The following is a 17,547-nucleotide window of genomic DNA, read 5'->3' on the forward strand; positions in this document are numbered from 1 at the left end:
AAATGTTCAAAGGGATTTATTTTAGGGGAAGGGATAGGGGCTTGAGAGGCAGGGTGGGCAGAGGAAGGAAGGGAAAGCACAAAACTTGAAGGGAATTGCTCAGTTCATCTATGACTTTTATATCTTTTATCCCAACAATATCTTTTACATTTACTCCATCATGCTGAGCATATGACCCTGAGGCTCAGTGAGATGCTCACCTAGCAAGGGCAATTCAATTATGTTGCCTAACTTAGACAGGAAAAGAGACCATGACAGTTTTGGAAAGATTTTGGATGATAAGCCATAAGAAAAAAAGAAACTTCTTAGCCCTCAGTTATCCAAACAACACAATGAACCAGACTCTTCTCCCCCCTATTCTCTATGCATTCCAGCCAACTGAGGTCACAGTGGACTGGGATTCAGATGTATGTTTGCTGGAAGATTTTTTTTCCTGGCACTAATCTCATAGTATCTGAGTTATAAATTATACTCATTAAATACTTTCTAGAGATTCAAACAAAACGAGAAAGAAAACAAAGTGCCTCCTACTTTTCTCTGTGAAAAGAGAGACCTTCTTATCTTAGTCCAAGTTGGGCCTGCTATTTTGTAATGAATAAACTTGGAGGTGGTTCTCTACCCTTCCTTAGGGTTCACCTCCATTGCAGTTTACATTCAAATGGCCTTTTTGGTGATAGCTTGGTAATAATAAGCAAAGTTTATAAAAGTAACTTCCCAGGGGCCCGCTTACACTGGAATTAGGCTTGAATAACTCTAGAGATTGGTCATCCTCCGAGATGTAGTCATTCACTTATTTCTTGTATAGGCAGAACAATTTGTTGAACTGAAGTTAGCTTTCCATTGCCTCACCATGAGAAGATTCAAATCTTGGAGCCCTTTGCTCCTGGGTGGGAAAAAGAAAAAACAGTAAGCATACCTTCTCTATCTTAGGTCTTTCACAAGGTTTCAATCTGAATGATTCCAAGCCCCGCACCACCACTCTACTCCATGAACAGCTTGCAAATTGCTAAAATTTCCTGGATTGTTGAACAAATAAATGTTATTACATGTGTCAGGTTTGCACAATTAGATGTTGCTATTTATAAGAGTTTTTACAAATTTAACAAAAAAGAGGGCATGTTAATATACAGGTGGTCCTCAACTTACTAATGAGGTGTGTTCTAAACATTTATAAGTCGATGATTTGGAACTTGGAATGCCTTCCTCCATGTAATGGTGCTATATGTGTGGTGGTCAGGTTTCTAGCCAGTCCACAAAGGCTGATTTAACCCACATGGAGTAGAGTTATATTATAGCTCTGGTGGGGGTCCTGGGTCCTGAAAGCAAAAGGAAAAATGTGCTTTCTCCTCATTCTTTGAGTCCAAGGAAAACTCAACGAAAAAGTTTAAAAGAGGTGAAATCCAAAGTGACTTTTGCCCTTAATACTTGTTTTCACCTTTCTCCCATCTTCCAGGGATCCACTGGTCTTATGTTTTCCCAAGCCCGCCACTACAACCCTCTATTCTTCAAAACTGCCAACTTCCTCATTTCTCCTTGTCCCAATCAAAATGAAACTGCCAAGTCCTTCTGAACAGCTAGCTCAGTTCACTTTCATTATGATATGAGTGATTAATCGCTCCTCACCCTCCAAAAGGTGCATTATGATTAAAAGAGGGGACTTAGCCCCAAATTAATCATAGTTGGTGAAATTTTAGGGAAAATAACCAGATGAAGGGAAAGCCAGGTTTGAGAAGTGGTGGATATTTGGGGACATGAAGTAGGAGCTACCAGGACAACACCAGGGCCCTGCCTGAGAGGCGGCCCCTGTAATCATTTGACCAAAGTTGTGGCCCCTTTCACAGCATCTTTTATCTTCCTCCCTATCTGACCCCTCTCTAAAGGTTTCAAGTTTTTCCCCAACATCTCCCATGATGGCAACAGCAGGTCAGAGGCTTATATGTATTGTAGGTCTTTTGTAAAGTTGTGTCCCAGTAAGTGTCAGCCTCTAAATTCACAAAAAGTAGGAAACATTCTGGAATGGGTGGTGATGCTGGGCGATATCAGCACAGGATATTTAATGATAGATAAGTGAGGTGTCTGGGAGCTCTTGGATTTAGGACAACCCTTCTGAAATCTGTCAAGGGTGCTCTTTTTGGGGATTTTTGTGATTTGCATAGGCCACCAAGGTCATTGTGGTCAGTTAACATGCTGATTAAAACATAAGTGCTAATAAGGCCAGGACCAGAGGTGGAATCCTCTTTGGGGCCAGCAACTTCAATCTGTTCCATATACCAATAGCTCATAGAAGCCAGCCCTCTGTCAAGGGGATCCAGATAAGTGAATTTGTAAACGACCTAAGCTACATCCATCTGCATGCCAGGAAAGCACTACCAAGCACACAGCCAGTGCTAGTGCATCAGTTGCAGTATCTTCTGCTGCAAAATCCGACATGTTCTTAGGAATGCATAGGTTCTTGTACAGTGTCTCCAATGCCTACACTACCCCACCAAAGGAAAACTCCTTCAAGAGCTTCCAAACCCTTTCCTGCGGAAAGGGGAAGAGAGAGAGAGTCTGTGTGTCTGGACCTCTGGATCTGTGTGTGTGTCTATGTTGGAGGGTGTCCCTGTACTTCCCTATGCACAGGAAAGAATGTTCCTGGAAATTGGATGACTTTGTGTCCCATCTGCTTATCTGCTTGTGTTGGTCATCAGGAAAGAACCAAGCCAGGCTCCAGGTGGCAGGGAACCAGAAGGTGATGCAGGAGGCTGCAGAGGAGCCACATGCTCATCACGGAAGCTTTTCTGATGCATGAATGTTTATGACGAGTACAGGCCACCAGTGATTGTTGTAGAAATGAAGATGCACTGGAGTTTCCTTCAGACAGAAACAGTCACAGAGTTGACAAAGTCATTAGAAGCTAGTGGGAGAATACAGAGTATGTGGATGTCTTTAGTAGTTGCTGCTAGAAGTGTGATGATATGATTATTCTAGAACATGCTAGAGCAGCAGTCCCAAACCTTTTTGGCACCAAGAACCATTTTCATGGAAGAAAGATAATTTTTCCATGGACTAGGAGGGGAGGCATGGCTTTGGGATGATTCAAGCACATTATATTTATTGTGTACTTTGTTTCTACTATTATTACATTTAAATATGTAATGAAATAATTATACAACTCACCATAGGTTGGGGACCCCTGTGCTAGAGAACAAGGGAAAAAGAGTGTGTGGAGATTCCCTAATGTTTACCTTAGAATCTTGTGATTTCCTAGGATATGTGGAGGGAGCAAAAGGTTGCAGGGTCAAAGTTTCCATGGAAACAGAGAATAAGAAAGCAAGATAAGGAAGTGAAGAGATACTGAGAAGAGCCCAAGGAAGCAATGGATTCCTCAGAGACAAAAATCTGGGGAGAATTCTTGGTCTTGCTTCAGAATTATACCATCCTAATGGGAAGGAGGGATGCGAGAAATTATCCTGAATCCAAGCCAGACAGTCAAGGAGTAGCCAGTCTTATTTTGGTTGGCAATGCTGATCTTAGAAGGGATCAGGCAGTGCTTCTGGAGGAATGACATAAGTATCCCCTCCGAGATGGTCTTGCCAGTAGATCCCAGGAAAAGGGGATAGTCACGATATTGCTGTGTTGCCTAGATAGATGTAAGTCTCTAAAGACCTGATGTAGTTCACCATGTGGCCCAAGTGCTCGACAGTGAAAGACACAGGAGCACCCGCCTGACAATTAAATAGTAAGGCCAGCCTTGTTAGCATTCAAATGTGTCATCAGTGCAAGAGACAAGGGTCTCTCGGGCCAGGGCAGCCAGCTTCCCAGAGGTGCAGCTCACTCTGCAACAGGCCTCCCTCAAACAAGGTTTTTGCCCACCTCAGTGGAGCTTGGAAATCCCCCAGCTCCATCACACTCTGCCAACAGGGTGTAGGCTGAGACTGGCATGCATGCCAAAGGGAGCCCCAGGTTTGAAAATTTGGCAAGCTCGTGTGCTCTGTTTTCCTGCTGGCCATTACCTTATGGCTTGTTTCTCACCAACTGCCTTTCTGCTTTTCTTCTTTGGAAGGCTGCTATCTCCATTGGTTGTAGGCCATGTCCCAATTGCCTGCAGGGCAGAGGACACACCAAAATTAGTAATCAAGAGTGTGGCAAGGCCGGGCGCGGTGGCTCACGCCTGTAATCCTAGCTCTCTGGGAGGCCGAGGCGGGCGGATTGCTCGAGGTCAGGAGTTCGAAACCAGCCTGAGTAAGAGCGAGACCCCGTCTCTACTATAAATAGAAAGAAATTAATTGGCCAACTAATATATACAAAAAATTAGCCAGGCATGGTGGCACATGCCTGTAGTCCCAGCTACTTGGGAGGCTGAGGCAGGAGGATCCCTTGAGCCCAGGAGTTTGAGGTTGCTGTGAGCTAGGCTGACGCCACGGCACTCACTCTAGCCTGGGCAACAAAGCGAGACTCTGTCTCAAAAAAAAAAAAAAAAAAAAAAAGAGTGTGGCAGAGCAGGGCACAGGAAGACTACAATTAAGTGTGAACTTCACTTACCCATCTTTTCCCATTGGTGGGGGCACAGGAAGGGGCTTCGTGAAGCCTTTTTTTCCAACCAGCCAGAAGGTCTCCTCTGTGCCTTTGCCCTTATTATAGAAAATATGGAAAATCTTAAGCATGTTATAATCAATTTTCCAAAAGAATTCCTTCTGGTCAATAGGATAAAGGCATTGTGGCTTGCTCAGAAATTGCCTCTGCTTTCCCCTTGTCACCTCTCCCTGAATTCCTCCTTTCTACAGGGCTTCCTTACCATATGTATACCTGAGGCTCAGGCAAGCTCCATAGTTCCAGCCAAATAAAAGTGAACACTTTTCCAGATGTTTTTGTCTACTGTCACCACACAGGTCCATCTTCGGGAATGTGTGGATGTCTGGTGTCACAGCAACCAAACATCTGGATGCTCAATTGAAGATTTTGTTTGTCATTTTTGCCCTGATCTTTTGGCATTAGGCAAGCCATCATCTTTTGTATCTAGGGTACATATATTCAGAGTCTACTTACCCCCACACCCTGTCATCCAACAGCTCTCGCAAAACCCAAAAAGAGAATAGAAATGGAAAACAGGCTGTGAAACTTTGTTTTTAAGCCCAGGGCATCCTGGCTGCCTTGAGACGTCTACATTTCTACAGTGTTCTTTTCTTCCTGCCAAGGGATTCATACTGGTAGGGTGAGACCCCAAGGAGGTACCCATCTATAGTCTAGTTAGTTGGTTGTTAAGAACCAACTATAGGTCTGAGAAGAAAAAGGGAGCTGAAACTCAAGCTAGTCACCCCAGAGCCTGAGCAATGACCTCAGAGGAGCCTAGTTTTCTGCCTCTGTTCTGCCCTCCCCTTTCCAGTAAACCTTCCTTTCAACATGCTTCTCTCTTCTTCTTTCAATTCTCTTTTGTCTGTCCTCTCATTCCTTCCAATTCATAAGAAAAAAATGTGTTTACTAAGATGGAGAAATGTAATGGGATGTGTTTCTAACTCATTAATCGGAAATATGGTCTCATGCTCAGCAGCTCTCATTTGGAACAATTCAAAATTGTTTAACTTAGAAATTCTAATTAGATTGGCCCCCTTTAAATATCAAATCCAGTCTTCTCTATTTTACATTGTATATATTTATCCCTTAATAATAATGACAATAACCATAATAATAATTAGCACATTTGATTGGAGAATCTCAGAGCATTTTGCAAATATTTGTTTCAAGGCTCTGAACATGCCCTCCATGAGGCAAGTAGAAAGAGAATACCACTATAGCCCACCCTCCATTAGCTGGTAACCAACTCTCCTTAAACCTCAAATAATGGGATTATTTGGGGCCACTATGCTTTCAGAAGAGTTGAACAACTTGAAAATATATTCCATCACTCATTCTTCCATTTATTCCACTCTTCCTATAACAGGGCTGGGAATACAGAGATGGCTCTGTCCTTAAGGAGCTCACAGTGTAGTTAAACAAAAACAGCTATCAGGCAATGTTTTGGGTTCTAAACACATTGAGCCTAACTCCTCTGCCTCCAAAGATCGCTTTTATTTTCATAGGACCTAGTATAGTGTCTTAATCAGAGAGTTGCTCAGTAAGTAATCAGACTGTTCTATTAACTAGAATTCTCAACCCTTGTGTACTTGGAATACTCAAGGTATCATTGGATTTCATTTTGGTAAAACATACTGTTAAAGTTTAAACAGAGAGGATCTCCAGCCCCAGCCATAGTCGAGTGTTTGTCTTGAGATCTAGAAGCTATCACAACAGCATGCGGGATTCCGAAGGGAGCTTTGTGGATGCCAGGATTGTCCAGAGATTTGGGTGGGTCTTAGGACACACTAGGATGCCAAAACTAATCATTGCAAAAGAGGACAGAAGTGTTATGGGCTTAGGCAAATTTCCAAATCAAAGAGTATGTAGGGGAGCTCCAGGGGCTCTCTGAGGCTTTGGAGCTCATCCAAGAGAATTCTTAGAATCCTAGCTCTCTATTTACCCAATCCACTTCCACAATTCTGTTGAAGGGAGGGAAAACAAGTATGGAAGAAACTAAAGCCTAAAACAAACCCTTTGACCCAATATCAGTCCCTGGGCAGTCCCAGGGATCCCCCAAATAATAGCATCTTAGTTTGGCATGACACTTTTAAGACACTTTGGCATCTCCTCTCTTATTTAATCCTCACAAAAATTCTGGAAGGTAAGTTTATTATTAATCTCATTCTGTGAATAGGGACACTGAGGTTCTTGGAGATTAAATGACTTGTTAATGGGCAAGCACAGCTGGGACTTGAACCCAACTCTTCTACACTCCAAATTTTAAAGGCTCTTCCCTCCACATCACATAGCTTCTCCAACACACTGGAGTCAAAAGGCAGGTCTAGAGGCCAAAAAGCAACTGTTGGGAATTTTAAAGCTTGTGAGATTAATGAGCTTCCTGATAACCACAAGTCAGAAGAGGCCTCTATGTGGACAAACAAAAGCTCAGAGAGAGGATGAAGTTACTTGTCCAATGTCATACATTGACTCATTGATGTGGCAATAATCACAGGCCAGACCTTCTGACCTTCATGAATCTGTCAATACAACCTCATTATTTCTTATCTCAATTGCCAATGTGTGTGTGTGTGCATTTGTGCACTTGTGCGTGCACAAGTGCTCCTCTGTGTGTTAGGGATTGCGAGTAGGGGTGGAAGAGATTGAGGGAAATAAAACAAATACTAATGCTTAAGGAACTGAGAATGAAATACTATTTAACCCCAGAATTCAGAGATAAGGTCAGAAAGTGTTCACCCTCTAGAATGTAAATTAGTACAGTTATTATGGAAAATCATATGGAGGTTCCTAAAAAAACTAAAAATAGAATTACCATATGATCCAACAATCCCACTTCTGGATATTTACCCAAAGATTTCAAATCAATTTATCAAAGAGATGTCTGCACTCCCACATTCATTGCAACGCTATTAACAATAGCCAAGTTATGAAATCGATTTAGGTGTTCATCAACGGATGAATGAATAAAGAAAATTTAGTATATATACACAATGAAATACTATTTGGCCTTTAAAAAGAAGGAAATTCGGTCATTTGTGACAACATGGATGGAACTGGGAATATTATGCTAAGTGAAATTAGCCAGGCACAGAAAGACAAATACCAGATGTTCTCACTTATATGTGAAATCTAAAACAATTGAACTCATAGAAGCAGAGAGAAGAATGGTGATTACAGAGGCTGGAGGTGGGGAGAATGGGAAGATGATGGTCAAAGGGTACGAAATCCCAGCTAGCAGGAGGAATATAGCTTTTTTTGAGATCTATTGCATAAAATGGTGAATACAGTTAATAATAGAGTATTGTACATTTCAAAATGGCTAAGAGAGTACATTTCAAATGTTCTCATCACAAAAAATGTTAAATATTTGTGATCATGGATATGTTAACTAGCTTGATTTAATTAATCCATATGATTAAAAGATCATAACATCACTTTATACCCCATAAATATACACAATTATAAATTGTCAATTTATAATAAAAATTTTTGGTTTTTTTTTCTTTTTTTACCTAATTTTTCTTTGATTCCATAAGCTGTGACATTTTTATAATAAAAATAGTTTTGAAAAAATTTTAAGTGTCCACCTCTGGCAATAACAATATAAACAGGCTGAGAACAATCATTTGAGAAAGTCTTTCCAGAATGTAAATTTACCTAAAGATCCCTGGTAAATACAACTGATGAACCTAGATATATACAAAAATCTCAGCAAGCAAAGAGCTTCAAACTTGGCATGAAAATAGTGACTGAAACAGGACTCATGTAAGAGAAGAGGTAATAAAATGATTTATCACTCACTAGCCCATCAGGAGAGAAATGTTGTGAAAGCAGAATTGGCCAGTTAGGCATTGATAATTTGTTGTCAGTGGAGGACAAATGGAGGTTGCAGTGGGCAGAGAGACCTAGCTTCTCATCTCTAAGTGAGTCCTCTCCCAACCAACCTCAGCTTCCTAATATAGGTCTCTTTCTTTGTACCCCCACTCTACCCAGTTACCTCAACTGCCCTATGTTCTCTTCTCTCATCAAAGCCACATCTTTGATTCCACTAAGGAAAACAACTTCATCAAGGAGATAGGGGAAGGGAGAGTGTTGTTACTGGATCCAAACCTTGAGCCCAAGAGAAAAGGCTTTAATGGAGGAATTTCAAGCATCAGCCAGATGGATAGAAAGGAGGTTTCTAGGCATCAACTTTGAAATCACACCTAGCTGGCCATTAAATGTGGTCTTTCTGCCCCATGAATTGGAACAACTCTTGCTTCCAGCAGCAGAGTGGGTGAGGGGTGAAAATGTTAAATCGGAATTTCTAAAGTGTGCTGGTGATACGGTCTTATTGGGGAAATACTACATGTCCTCAATGGACTAGAAACTTCTTGTCCCCCAACCCCTACTGTGCAATGTGTAATATACCTGCTTCTGGTAGAGAGGCAGAGGGTACAGAGACAAAGGATCTCCTCTCCTCTCCAGTCCTTTCATTCAGACTTATTTCCTCTCCATTTCCTTCTTCTCATTGTCCCTTTCCTCTGGGGCTTGCTCTCCACTTCGCTATCAGTCTCTCCCTCTCAATTTCTCTTCCTTATCCCAACAACCAAGGTCCAACATGGCATTAGGGAAAGGCTCTTCCTCCAACTTGCTGCAATATGTTCCCAAATTCCCTGGGCTAGGGGAAATCATGAAGCTGCAAAGCACTCTTTCGAACTAAGTCCTGCTTTCGTACTTGAAACACCCAAAGATGTGAGTGCTCCTGAATGGAATTTGTGAGGCAATAAAAACCATGGAGGTGGTGGCACATTTCTCCTCTTTCAGTTTTGAACATGGCACCTCTTCACCTTTTAACTGAAGAATCTGTGCCCAGCAATACAGAGCAAAGTGCTTCAGGAAACCAAGCTGCATTTGTCTTCCTCTGCTGAAAAATAACAAACTGTATAGAGGGATCACAAAAGCCTTGGGCAATTTGATTCACTGCCCGAGTAATATCCCTGCCCCCATCATCTCACTGAGTTCTCTGCAGAGGTGGGAAAGGAGCCTACGTCCCCTTGGAAGTGACTCATCCTACTTGCTAAAAGATGTTAAGAATCTATTGGAAAATACAAACTAGTACTAGCCGGAAGAGAAAGCGATCAACTAGAATTAAGCCTTCCAACCTTTAACTTCTGAAATGTAGTTACGTGTAAATTGCTACCATTTATAGAAGGCATAGCAATGACAGAAACAAATCGTGCATCACTCAGTGCCCTGACTGTGCCTTGCCTAAAAATAATCACTGAGAAAATCATGCAGTTTGGTGTCATAGAAAGGGCACTAAACAGGAAGTTACACTTCCTGAGTTTTAGCCTGATTCTGCTATCAATTGACCCTGCTCAAATTAATTTCTCTCTCCAGGCCTTGGTTCTTCATCTGAAAATGAGGGGGTTAGATTGTTAGGTCGGTGGGGTCTCTCACAATTAGGCCAGCCAGTGGTCTTGGGATCATCCAGAAAGAGATAAGGAGAATCCAGTGGAAATGGCAAAAAAAGAGAGAAAATTACTGTAATCCCGAATCCCAGATCAAGTGATAGCCCTAACAGAGAGAAAAGGTGATACAAAATGTTTGTCTTTCATAGAAATTGACTTTGTTACTCCTGGTTCCTGGAGAAAGAAATATAGCCCCTCTGAAGGTAGTGAGCCAATGGTGTGGATTAAAAGAAAGGGTTACCACTGAGCAGGTTGAATAGAAAACCCAAATTCACCGATCTGTGACTTATTGAATGATGTCTGGGACTGCCAAAGAGTAAACAAAACAGAAGTTAGAAAATGTAAATAATACTGCAGCTCACTGGAAAGCCAAATTCTGGATAGTTCTTTAGGAGAAAAAGTTGCTACTCATAGTCTGAAAATGCAGGAGGAACCTCAACAACCCTCCCCACTTGAGCCATATTTTAAAGGGAAGAAAACAGAGGCAAAAGGGAACAATCTTTTGTGAATCCCAAATGGGGCTAGAGATCTGCCCAAATTACAGCTCTGAGTCTCAGACTCCCAGGTAAATTCTCTCAGCAGACCATGACCTCTCCACAAGCAGGTGTGCCCAAGTAGTTTGGTTCAAAAACAAAAGGACATTATACCTTGAGCTCTGTTCTTCCTCGAAGCTCCACTTCATAGCCCTCATTCAGAGTGTGAAGAATTGTAACAGTGCTGAGGCTGACATGAATGCGATAAGCTATAAAAGAAGGAGAGGCATGACTTTGGCTTAATATCAATGTACTAAAAATGGTCCCACTTCTAAATGAACTAGACCCTAAGCAAAGTCCTGAGAGAGAGCCTTAGTTATGGTTTCACAGTAGGAGAAGGGGGAGTGATGGCCTTCCTCACCAGGCCCAAACACGGCACTAGCTTTAGCTAGCTGTAGCACCTATCAGCCTCCTAGACACTCTCAGATGAAAGGCCATGCAATACAAAGGTGTTGATTTAACTCCAAGGTCGAGATGGAGAAACCAGTAGCCACAAGTGTGCTCTCAGCTGAAATGTGACCTCCTCTGAGGAAAGTTCAGCTTCAGCAGCTTCTCTCACAGGCTGCTACTACGGTTGAACTCCCAAGCTTCACATAATCTTACTTAACAGGCAAAAGGTTATCTTTTCCATATACAGCCTTACAACTATCTCTCAATATTGCCATACTTAAAATCAAATATCAATGAGAAATGTCCCAAGACTTCCGTCAACAAACATTTTGTGGAAACTGTACATTCATAGCTGACCTTTGGATGGGTGCATCTCACTGTGTACACACATGAATGTATTATTTGTCAACCAATGATCCCAACCTGGGATAAGAGCTTTATATTGGGAACTCCCACTTTAAAAGTTTATTTAGAACCTAAGTGTAATTCTTTTTTTTTTTTTTTTTTTTTTTTTTTTTTTTTTTTTTTTTTTTTTTTGAGACAGAGTCTCACTTTGTTGCCCGGGCTAGAGTGAGTGCCGTGGCGTCAGCCTAGCTCACAGCAACCTCAAACTCCTGGGCTCGAGTGATCCTTCTGCCTCAGCCTCCCGGGTAGCTGGGACTACAGGCATGCGCCACCATGCCCGGCTACTTTTTTATATATATATCAGTTGGCCAATTAATTTCTTTCTATTTATAGTAGAGACGGGGTCTCGCTCAGGCTGGTTTTGAACTCCTGACCTTGAGCAATCCGCCCGCCTCGGCCTCCCAAGAGCTAGGATTACAGGCGTGAGCCACAGCGCCCGGCCCTAAGTGTAATTCTTTGATGAAGAACAACCACTTGTTGACTGAGGTAAGAACCTTGACCTTCTTCAAAACTGTCACCCTATGAAGTGAGGCTGTGCTAAGGTTGAGTCCTAAATAAAAATCCAAGACTTGTTTTTACACCACATGCTTGAGAAAATCATTCTTTTAGAAGCTGATTACAATCTGAGTAGGGAGGCATGGCTGAAAAGAACTGGAAGAAATTTCTGCCATGTGTACTCACAATGACTTTACTTCTCTTGACAGCTCAGTACCGTTGTTTGTATCTTTCTCATTAACTCATGGTCACCCAAAGCCCCTGCTCAAAAAGGGTTGTCCTATTCCTGAAAGCCACATGCATAGCCAGTGTATCTCTAGGCAGCCCTATATGTGCCATGCCACCAGAATCTGGCATTCAGGGAGTCTTTCAGTAGAGTAAGCTCGCTGGTGGGGATCACACAGCTCAAAAGAGAGAGAGAGAGCTCATTCCAGTTGTGTGGTAAGAAGTGGTACGATCTTTTATCCAGTTGTGTGATAAGAAGGATCATTCCAGGGCTAGGTCACTAGTCACTTCCATTCCAGAATTTCAGTGAAGTCAACTGGGCACAAGGGAGATACTGATGAAATTGACCTTTTGTTAATGGACTTGTGACATGTCCTGATCTCATGTCCAACATGAGGTTAGAGGCTACCTCTTTACAGATCTTCAATCAGTTGTGGAGTTTAAAGCCATATTTGGGTCACAGACATTAGCTTTTAGAAAATCACACTAATCAGCTCCTTTCATGCAGGGATCATGTGTGTATGCTTCTTTGTATGCCTCACAATGCCTTCCTTGCACAGTCAGTGCTTAATAAACACCTGCCGTGGGTGGTTCACTCCATTTTATTTGTCCTAACTGATCACTGGACAGGTGCTGCCTAAATCTCAAAATTCATTTTGTGCTCTTAACTCTATATTTCCAATGTGAAATGTGTGGAGTTTTCTCTGGTGCAGACCAGAATATGACTTCAGCCTTCTATAAGCTTACATCAGTCCAGAGCACTGTGCCAAATCTGCATTGCGGTTCCATGATCAATTTGACTTCATCTTGGGTTGCACTTCAAGAGCAAAGTCATATGCAAAGTCATATTCATGCAGCAGTTCCTGGATGACTACTTCCATGGCCTCTGCCATATCTGTGGAGTTGGAAGACTTTCCCAGATGTCAGAAAATTTATTCTGACAACAGCTTCTAAGTTCCATGCTGCCTCCTTAATCATGGCTGCACAGGCTAGATTGACTAAGACTGGGCCCATTGTGTAAGCCTGTTTCTACACATGAGTGATGGGGAGTGAGGTCAGGCAGGGCACCACCCACTGTGATATAGGCCACCATATCATCAGGGACTAGTTTGAGTATATTGCTGAAGTTTGGGAAGAACTTGTTTTGCCTAGTAGTTGCCAAAGCCAGGACTGCTAAGGGCTTAAGTGGTTTCTTTTTTTCTTTTCCTTTTTTTTAAGTATAAAATCTATGAAAATTGTATATATAATTTAATGTTCTCTATGCTTTTCCTATAATAGCATGAAAAAAATGCTTTGTTCAACCATGATATAAGTAAAAGGCACATTTTGATTCTGACATTGCCTTGGTAGTGTCAGTAAATAACCAAGGAAGAGTTGAGCCAGCATCTTGCCAGGAAGAGACAAATATCATAATGGTTTGTACCATTTTTTTCCCTCAGAGAAGTGGGGAAAGAATGATATCTTTGATATTATGCTAGTTTTGATAGAAGCTAAGGGTTTTACATACAGGCAAGTTGGAATTAATTATTTCAGAATTCCAAGCTCCTTAGATTGAGGGATTATTGCTAACTAAGTTCTAGGGGGCTATTTGATGAAGCCAGAACTCCTGGGGTCCTAACTAGCTCAAAAAGAGGACTAGAGCAGCAAACAGCAGCCGATTGGGAGGCAGCTGGCTTGAGTGTACCTCCACAAACTAGCTGAAAGACTGAAAATGTCAGTCCCTTACCTAATTCTTTTCTCAACATGACTCCCACAAACCCGCCAGCCTGGCCAATTTTTTCCTTTACCCAAAAGACGTTTTTAGTTGTTTTGATCAAATTGACTGGCTGTTTCAGTGTTACTTAGCTACAGCTTCAGTTCTGCAACAAGAAAGGTACATGTTCAGTCCAACATCACCCCCTACTGGTTTGCCATCAGAGACCAGGAAAATGTGTGATAAATCTTAATCTTCTCAAATTATCTTTTATTTTTCTTTAAAACATTAAATCATCAAGTACCCTGCTCCCTGTCACTTCTCTTGAGGAAGAATCACTTTCTCAATCATAGGATAGTACCATCCCATCCATTCCTCAATAGCTACTCACGTAAGCCTGTTGATTCCATTCGAGAAGCTGTGTTCACAGTGTCTCCAAACAAACAGTATCTGGGCATGGTGAGGCCCACCACTCCGGCAACAACAGGCCCTGTAGAGTAGCAGGTGATTGTAATTGTAATTATGGTCAACAAGTCTGTGCCCAATGCTAATAGAGGAATGTTGCAAAGGGGAAGGAATGTAGCTTTGTAAAAGAATAACAGTGGCCATCAAATAGCCCTGGGAATCTAAAGGAAGACTATAATAAGTAACTCTTTGCCCTACAAGAAAACAAATTTATAACAATTCAGACATGACTACCCTTCTGATTTATATCTTTGTTCCAAGTAACGGTTACAACCAAGATGCTTATATCTGTCAACAGGGACAAATAAACATCAACCCAAACCAGAAAAGCCTGAGCAGGGACTCAGGATCCAAATATGTTTGTTGCAAGGGAAACAATGTGACTCTTTCTTGTCACAACGTTGGAAGAAAAGATATCACAGGTCCGTCTGTCTCCCAAACTGTGTGTAGCAAGAGAATTATTGCTAAGACAGTTAAAAAATCTGAAAACAAATAGAGTTGACTTTCTATTATCTGCATTAAGGGTGTGGAAGAGCAGTATATATAGACAATCCAGGAATATTTTCTATTTCTTTTGAGAATGTTTTTCTTATATTTTAATATGGCTGTGTTAGGTTTTCAGAGTAATTGAAAAAAATTTCAGCAGCCATACTGAAAAGTCAGTCTGGGAGTATCTAGAAAATTCTTCACCCTCACTTTTCTGGTCTTTGTTCTGTTTCTATGTTTAAATTTTTCAGCATTATCTTTTTGCTATTTCCCGAATTAAAGAAAGTAATTGAGTATTTTGTTTCAACAAGTTCTTTTTGCTGAGAATAAAAATAAGATCTACACAATTTATATTCTCATTCTAATTCACTTCTCATTCAGAAGCATTCATTGAGCACTGATCTAGGTACAGAGGGGAATAAAAAAGAAATGTTAACACATGGTCTCAGCTCTCCAGGAGGTCCTAGTCTCATAGTAGAATAGAAAGTAACAAACAGGAAGCAATTAAGCAGCAACTGGAGACTATGTATGGCTGAAGCAAGATAAACAATACAGGAAGAAGTGCTACAATAGTTTAGAAAACAAGGGGGGGGTGTTTACTAGAATCTGACTCAATCCAGAAGGTCCAATGGAGAAGGTAAGATTTGATCTGGGTCTTCAAGGATGAGTAGGATTTGAATAGGTAAAATTCAAATCCTAGGTAAAAAAGGAAAATAAATCAAAGGCTCATGGTTGGGATTGAGCATGGAATTTTAGGAAACTCTCAGAGAAAGCAGTCTACCTAACTCAAGTGGCTGGGGAGAAACTGAAAATAAGGTTGAATTAACTAGGTTGTACAAGATGGATGACCTTGAACCACTAGAGACTTTTGAGAGCAGAGAATAACATAATGAAAAGGATTTTTTCTTCTTTTATTTTTTTTTTCTCAGATTGGTGTATAGAATGCATTGAAAGGAGAAAAAATAAAACCAAGGAAACCCTTTAGATGGCTGTTGCAGTAATCCAAGCACAAGGTACTCGAAAGGAGCAGATGATGGGAAGTGGGTGCCAAAAAGAGGTGATAAAAGAAACATTATGAAAGAGAATATTATGAGACCTTATGAAAGGAGAACCAACAGATGTGGCTGTCTGATTGACAGCCATGAGAAAATTGGCATGGGCTTATGAGCTTATACTGGTTTGTGGGGAAAGATGACTTAAAGTTTTAAATATATTAAATTTTAAATAATAGTAAATCATACAAGAAGAAGTATGCTGAAAGGTGTTGGAGATGTGAAACTGGAGTGTAAACGAGAGAAGAGGACTAGTCTTTAAAACAAAAATATTGAACGCCAGCTATGTGCCAAGCACTCTGGATATAAACACGAGTAAGATATGGTTCCTGCCACTACGGAGCTTAAACTCTAGTGGAAGGAAAGACGCGAAAACACAGATTATACTGATGACTGGGAGAAGGATGAATGGAAAGAGGCAAGAGTGAAAGCAAGAAGATGCCATTACAGTGATCCAGGCAAGAGATGCTGGTGCCCTAGGCTCAGGTTGTGAGCATGAAGGAGAGACAAGAGCGATTCAAGAAATATTTAAAAGGTGACACATTCAAGACTTAGTAATTTATTAAATGTTGAAGATCAAAATGAGAGAGGAGTCAAGGAGACGGACTTTTAAGACTAACTGGAGTAAGTGAGTCAATGATGGTACCTCCAACTGAATAAATACAGGAAGAGGGGGAAGTTTATACAGGAAGAAAATAATTCTGTTTTGGATGTGTTGCATCTGAGATCCACATGGAACATGCAGGTGGAAATGTCAGCAGGAAGTTGGATATATAAGGCTGATGTTTAAGGAAGAAGACTGTGCTGAAGCTGTGGAGTTAGAAGTCATCAGTACACAAGTGATAGTTAAACCATAGATATGAATGAGATCACCCAGGAGAGTATGTAGGAGGAAAAAACAGTGGATTGGGACAGAACCCTTATACCAATATAAGGAACAGAGAGAGACAAAAGGAATTATTAGACAATGGAAGCCAGGTTGGAATGGATTGAGAAATAAATTAGAGGTGAGGATGTGCAGAGAGCAAGGAGCTCACCAGACTGAGAGCTTTGTAGAAAATGTGAGAGAACAGGAACAGCTAAGAGAACCAGTAACTGAAGCAAAGAAGCAGCATTCAGAGAGCGAAGAGCGTGTCATGAAAGCCAATTGAGGGACATTTTAGGGAAGCTTGTCATGAATGTTAAATGCTGCAGAGAGGTAAGGGCAGGCAAGGGCCGGCAAAACTGGTGAGGACTGAAGCCAGATTGCAAAGTTGCTAAGGCAAGAGTGAATAGTGAAGAAATGGCACAGTGAGTGCCATTCTTTTAATAAGTTTTGTAGGAAAGGGATGAAAAGGATAGGGGAAGAACAGGAGACTAGAGAAGCATAGCAAAGAGAAAGAGATGGGAAATGGAGAATGATGCAAGAGGAGCTAGTAGGTGAGATACCTGTGACATCGTGAGATGTCTGTCAAGATACCAGTGAATGTGTGAAGCTACATGGAAAGGATACAATGAAGGAGGGGAGCTTGAAGATAATCAAGCAAGAGGGGATTAAGTGTAGGAGAAAAAGACCTCAGAAGTTAAGATTTTAGCTAATTAAATGAATTATCCTAAATATAACATACACCTGTTGATCTTGCAGCATAGTCAAACGTGGAAGTGTTGGCTCTAACCAGAATAGTAGACAGAAAGGGTTTCGTGCCTAGAAAAAGAGCTGCTTCCCACTGTGGTAGTGCAGGTGCTGGGAAGACAGCAAACTTGGGTAGGCATAAAGGAAGCATGCAACTCTGGACACGTGGATAATCAGCAGCCAG

The 17,547-nt window shown here is 41.3% G+C and overlaps 1 protein-coding gene across 1 annotated transcript in view; it reads right to left on the minus strand.

Annotated features, from left to right (window-relative positions):
• Positions 1-792: 792 nt before the first annotated feature.
• Positions 793-17,547, minus strand: part of GUCY2F (guanylate cyclase 2F, retinal) — a 101,443-nt gene continuing 84,688 nt past the window's right edge. The window contains exons 16-20 of the mRNA XM_012751368.2: positions 14,140-14,238; positions 10,655-10,749; positions 4,525-4,613; positions 3,996-4,084; positions 793-883 (exon numbers count right to left, since the gene is read on the minus strand). Coding sequence (XP_012606822.2) covers positions 3,997-4,084; positions 4,525-4,613; positions 10,655-10,749; positions 14,140-14,238 — 371 coding nt within the window. The 3' untranslated portion in view covers positions 793-883; position 3,996. The remainder of the gene's footprint in view (positions 884-3,995; positions 4,085-4,524; positions 4,614-10,654; positions 10,750-14,139; positions 14,239-17,547) is intronic.

This window comes from Microcebus murinus, chromosome X (assembly GCF_040939455.1).
Source record: "Microcebus murinus isolate Inina chromosome X, M.murinus_Inina_mat1.0, whole genome shotgun sequence".
NCBI lineage: Eukaryota > Metazoa > Chordata > Mammalia > Primates > Cheirogaleidae > Microcebus > Microcebus murinus.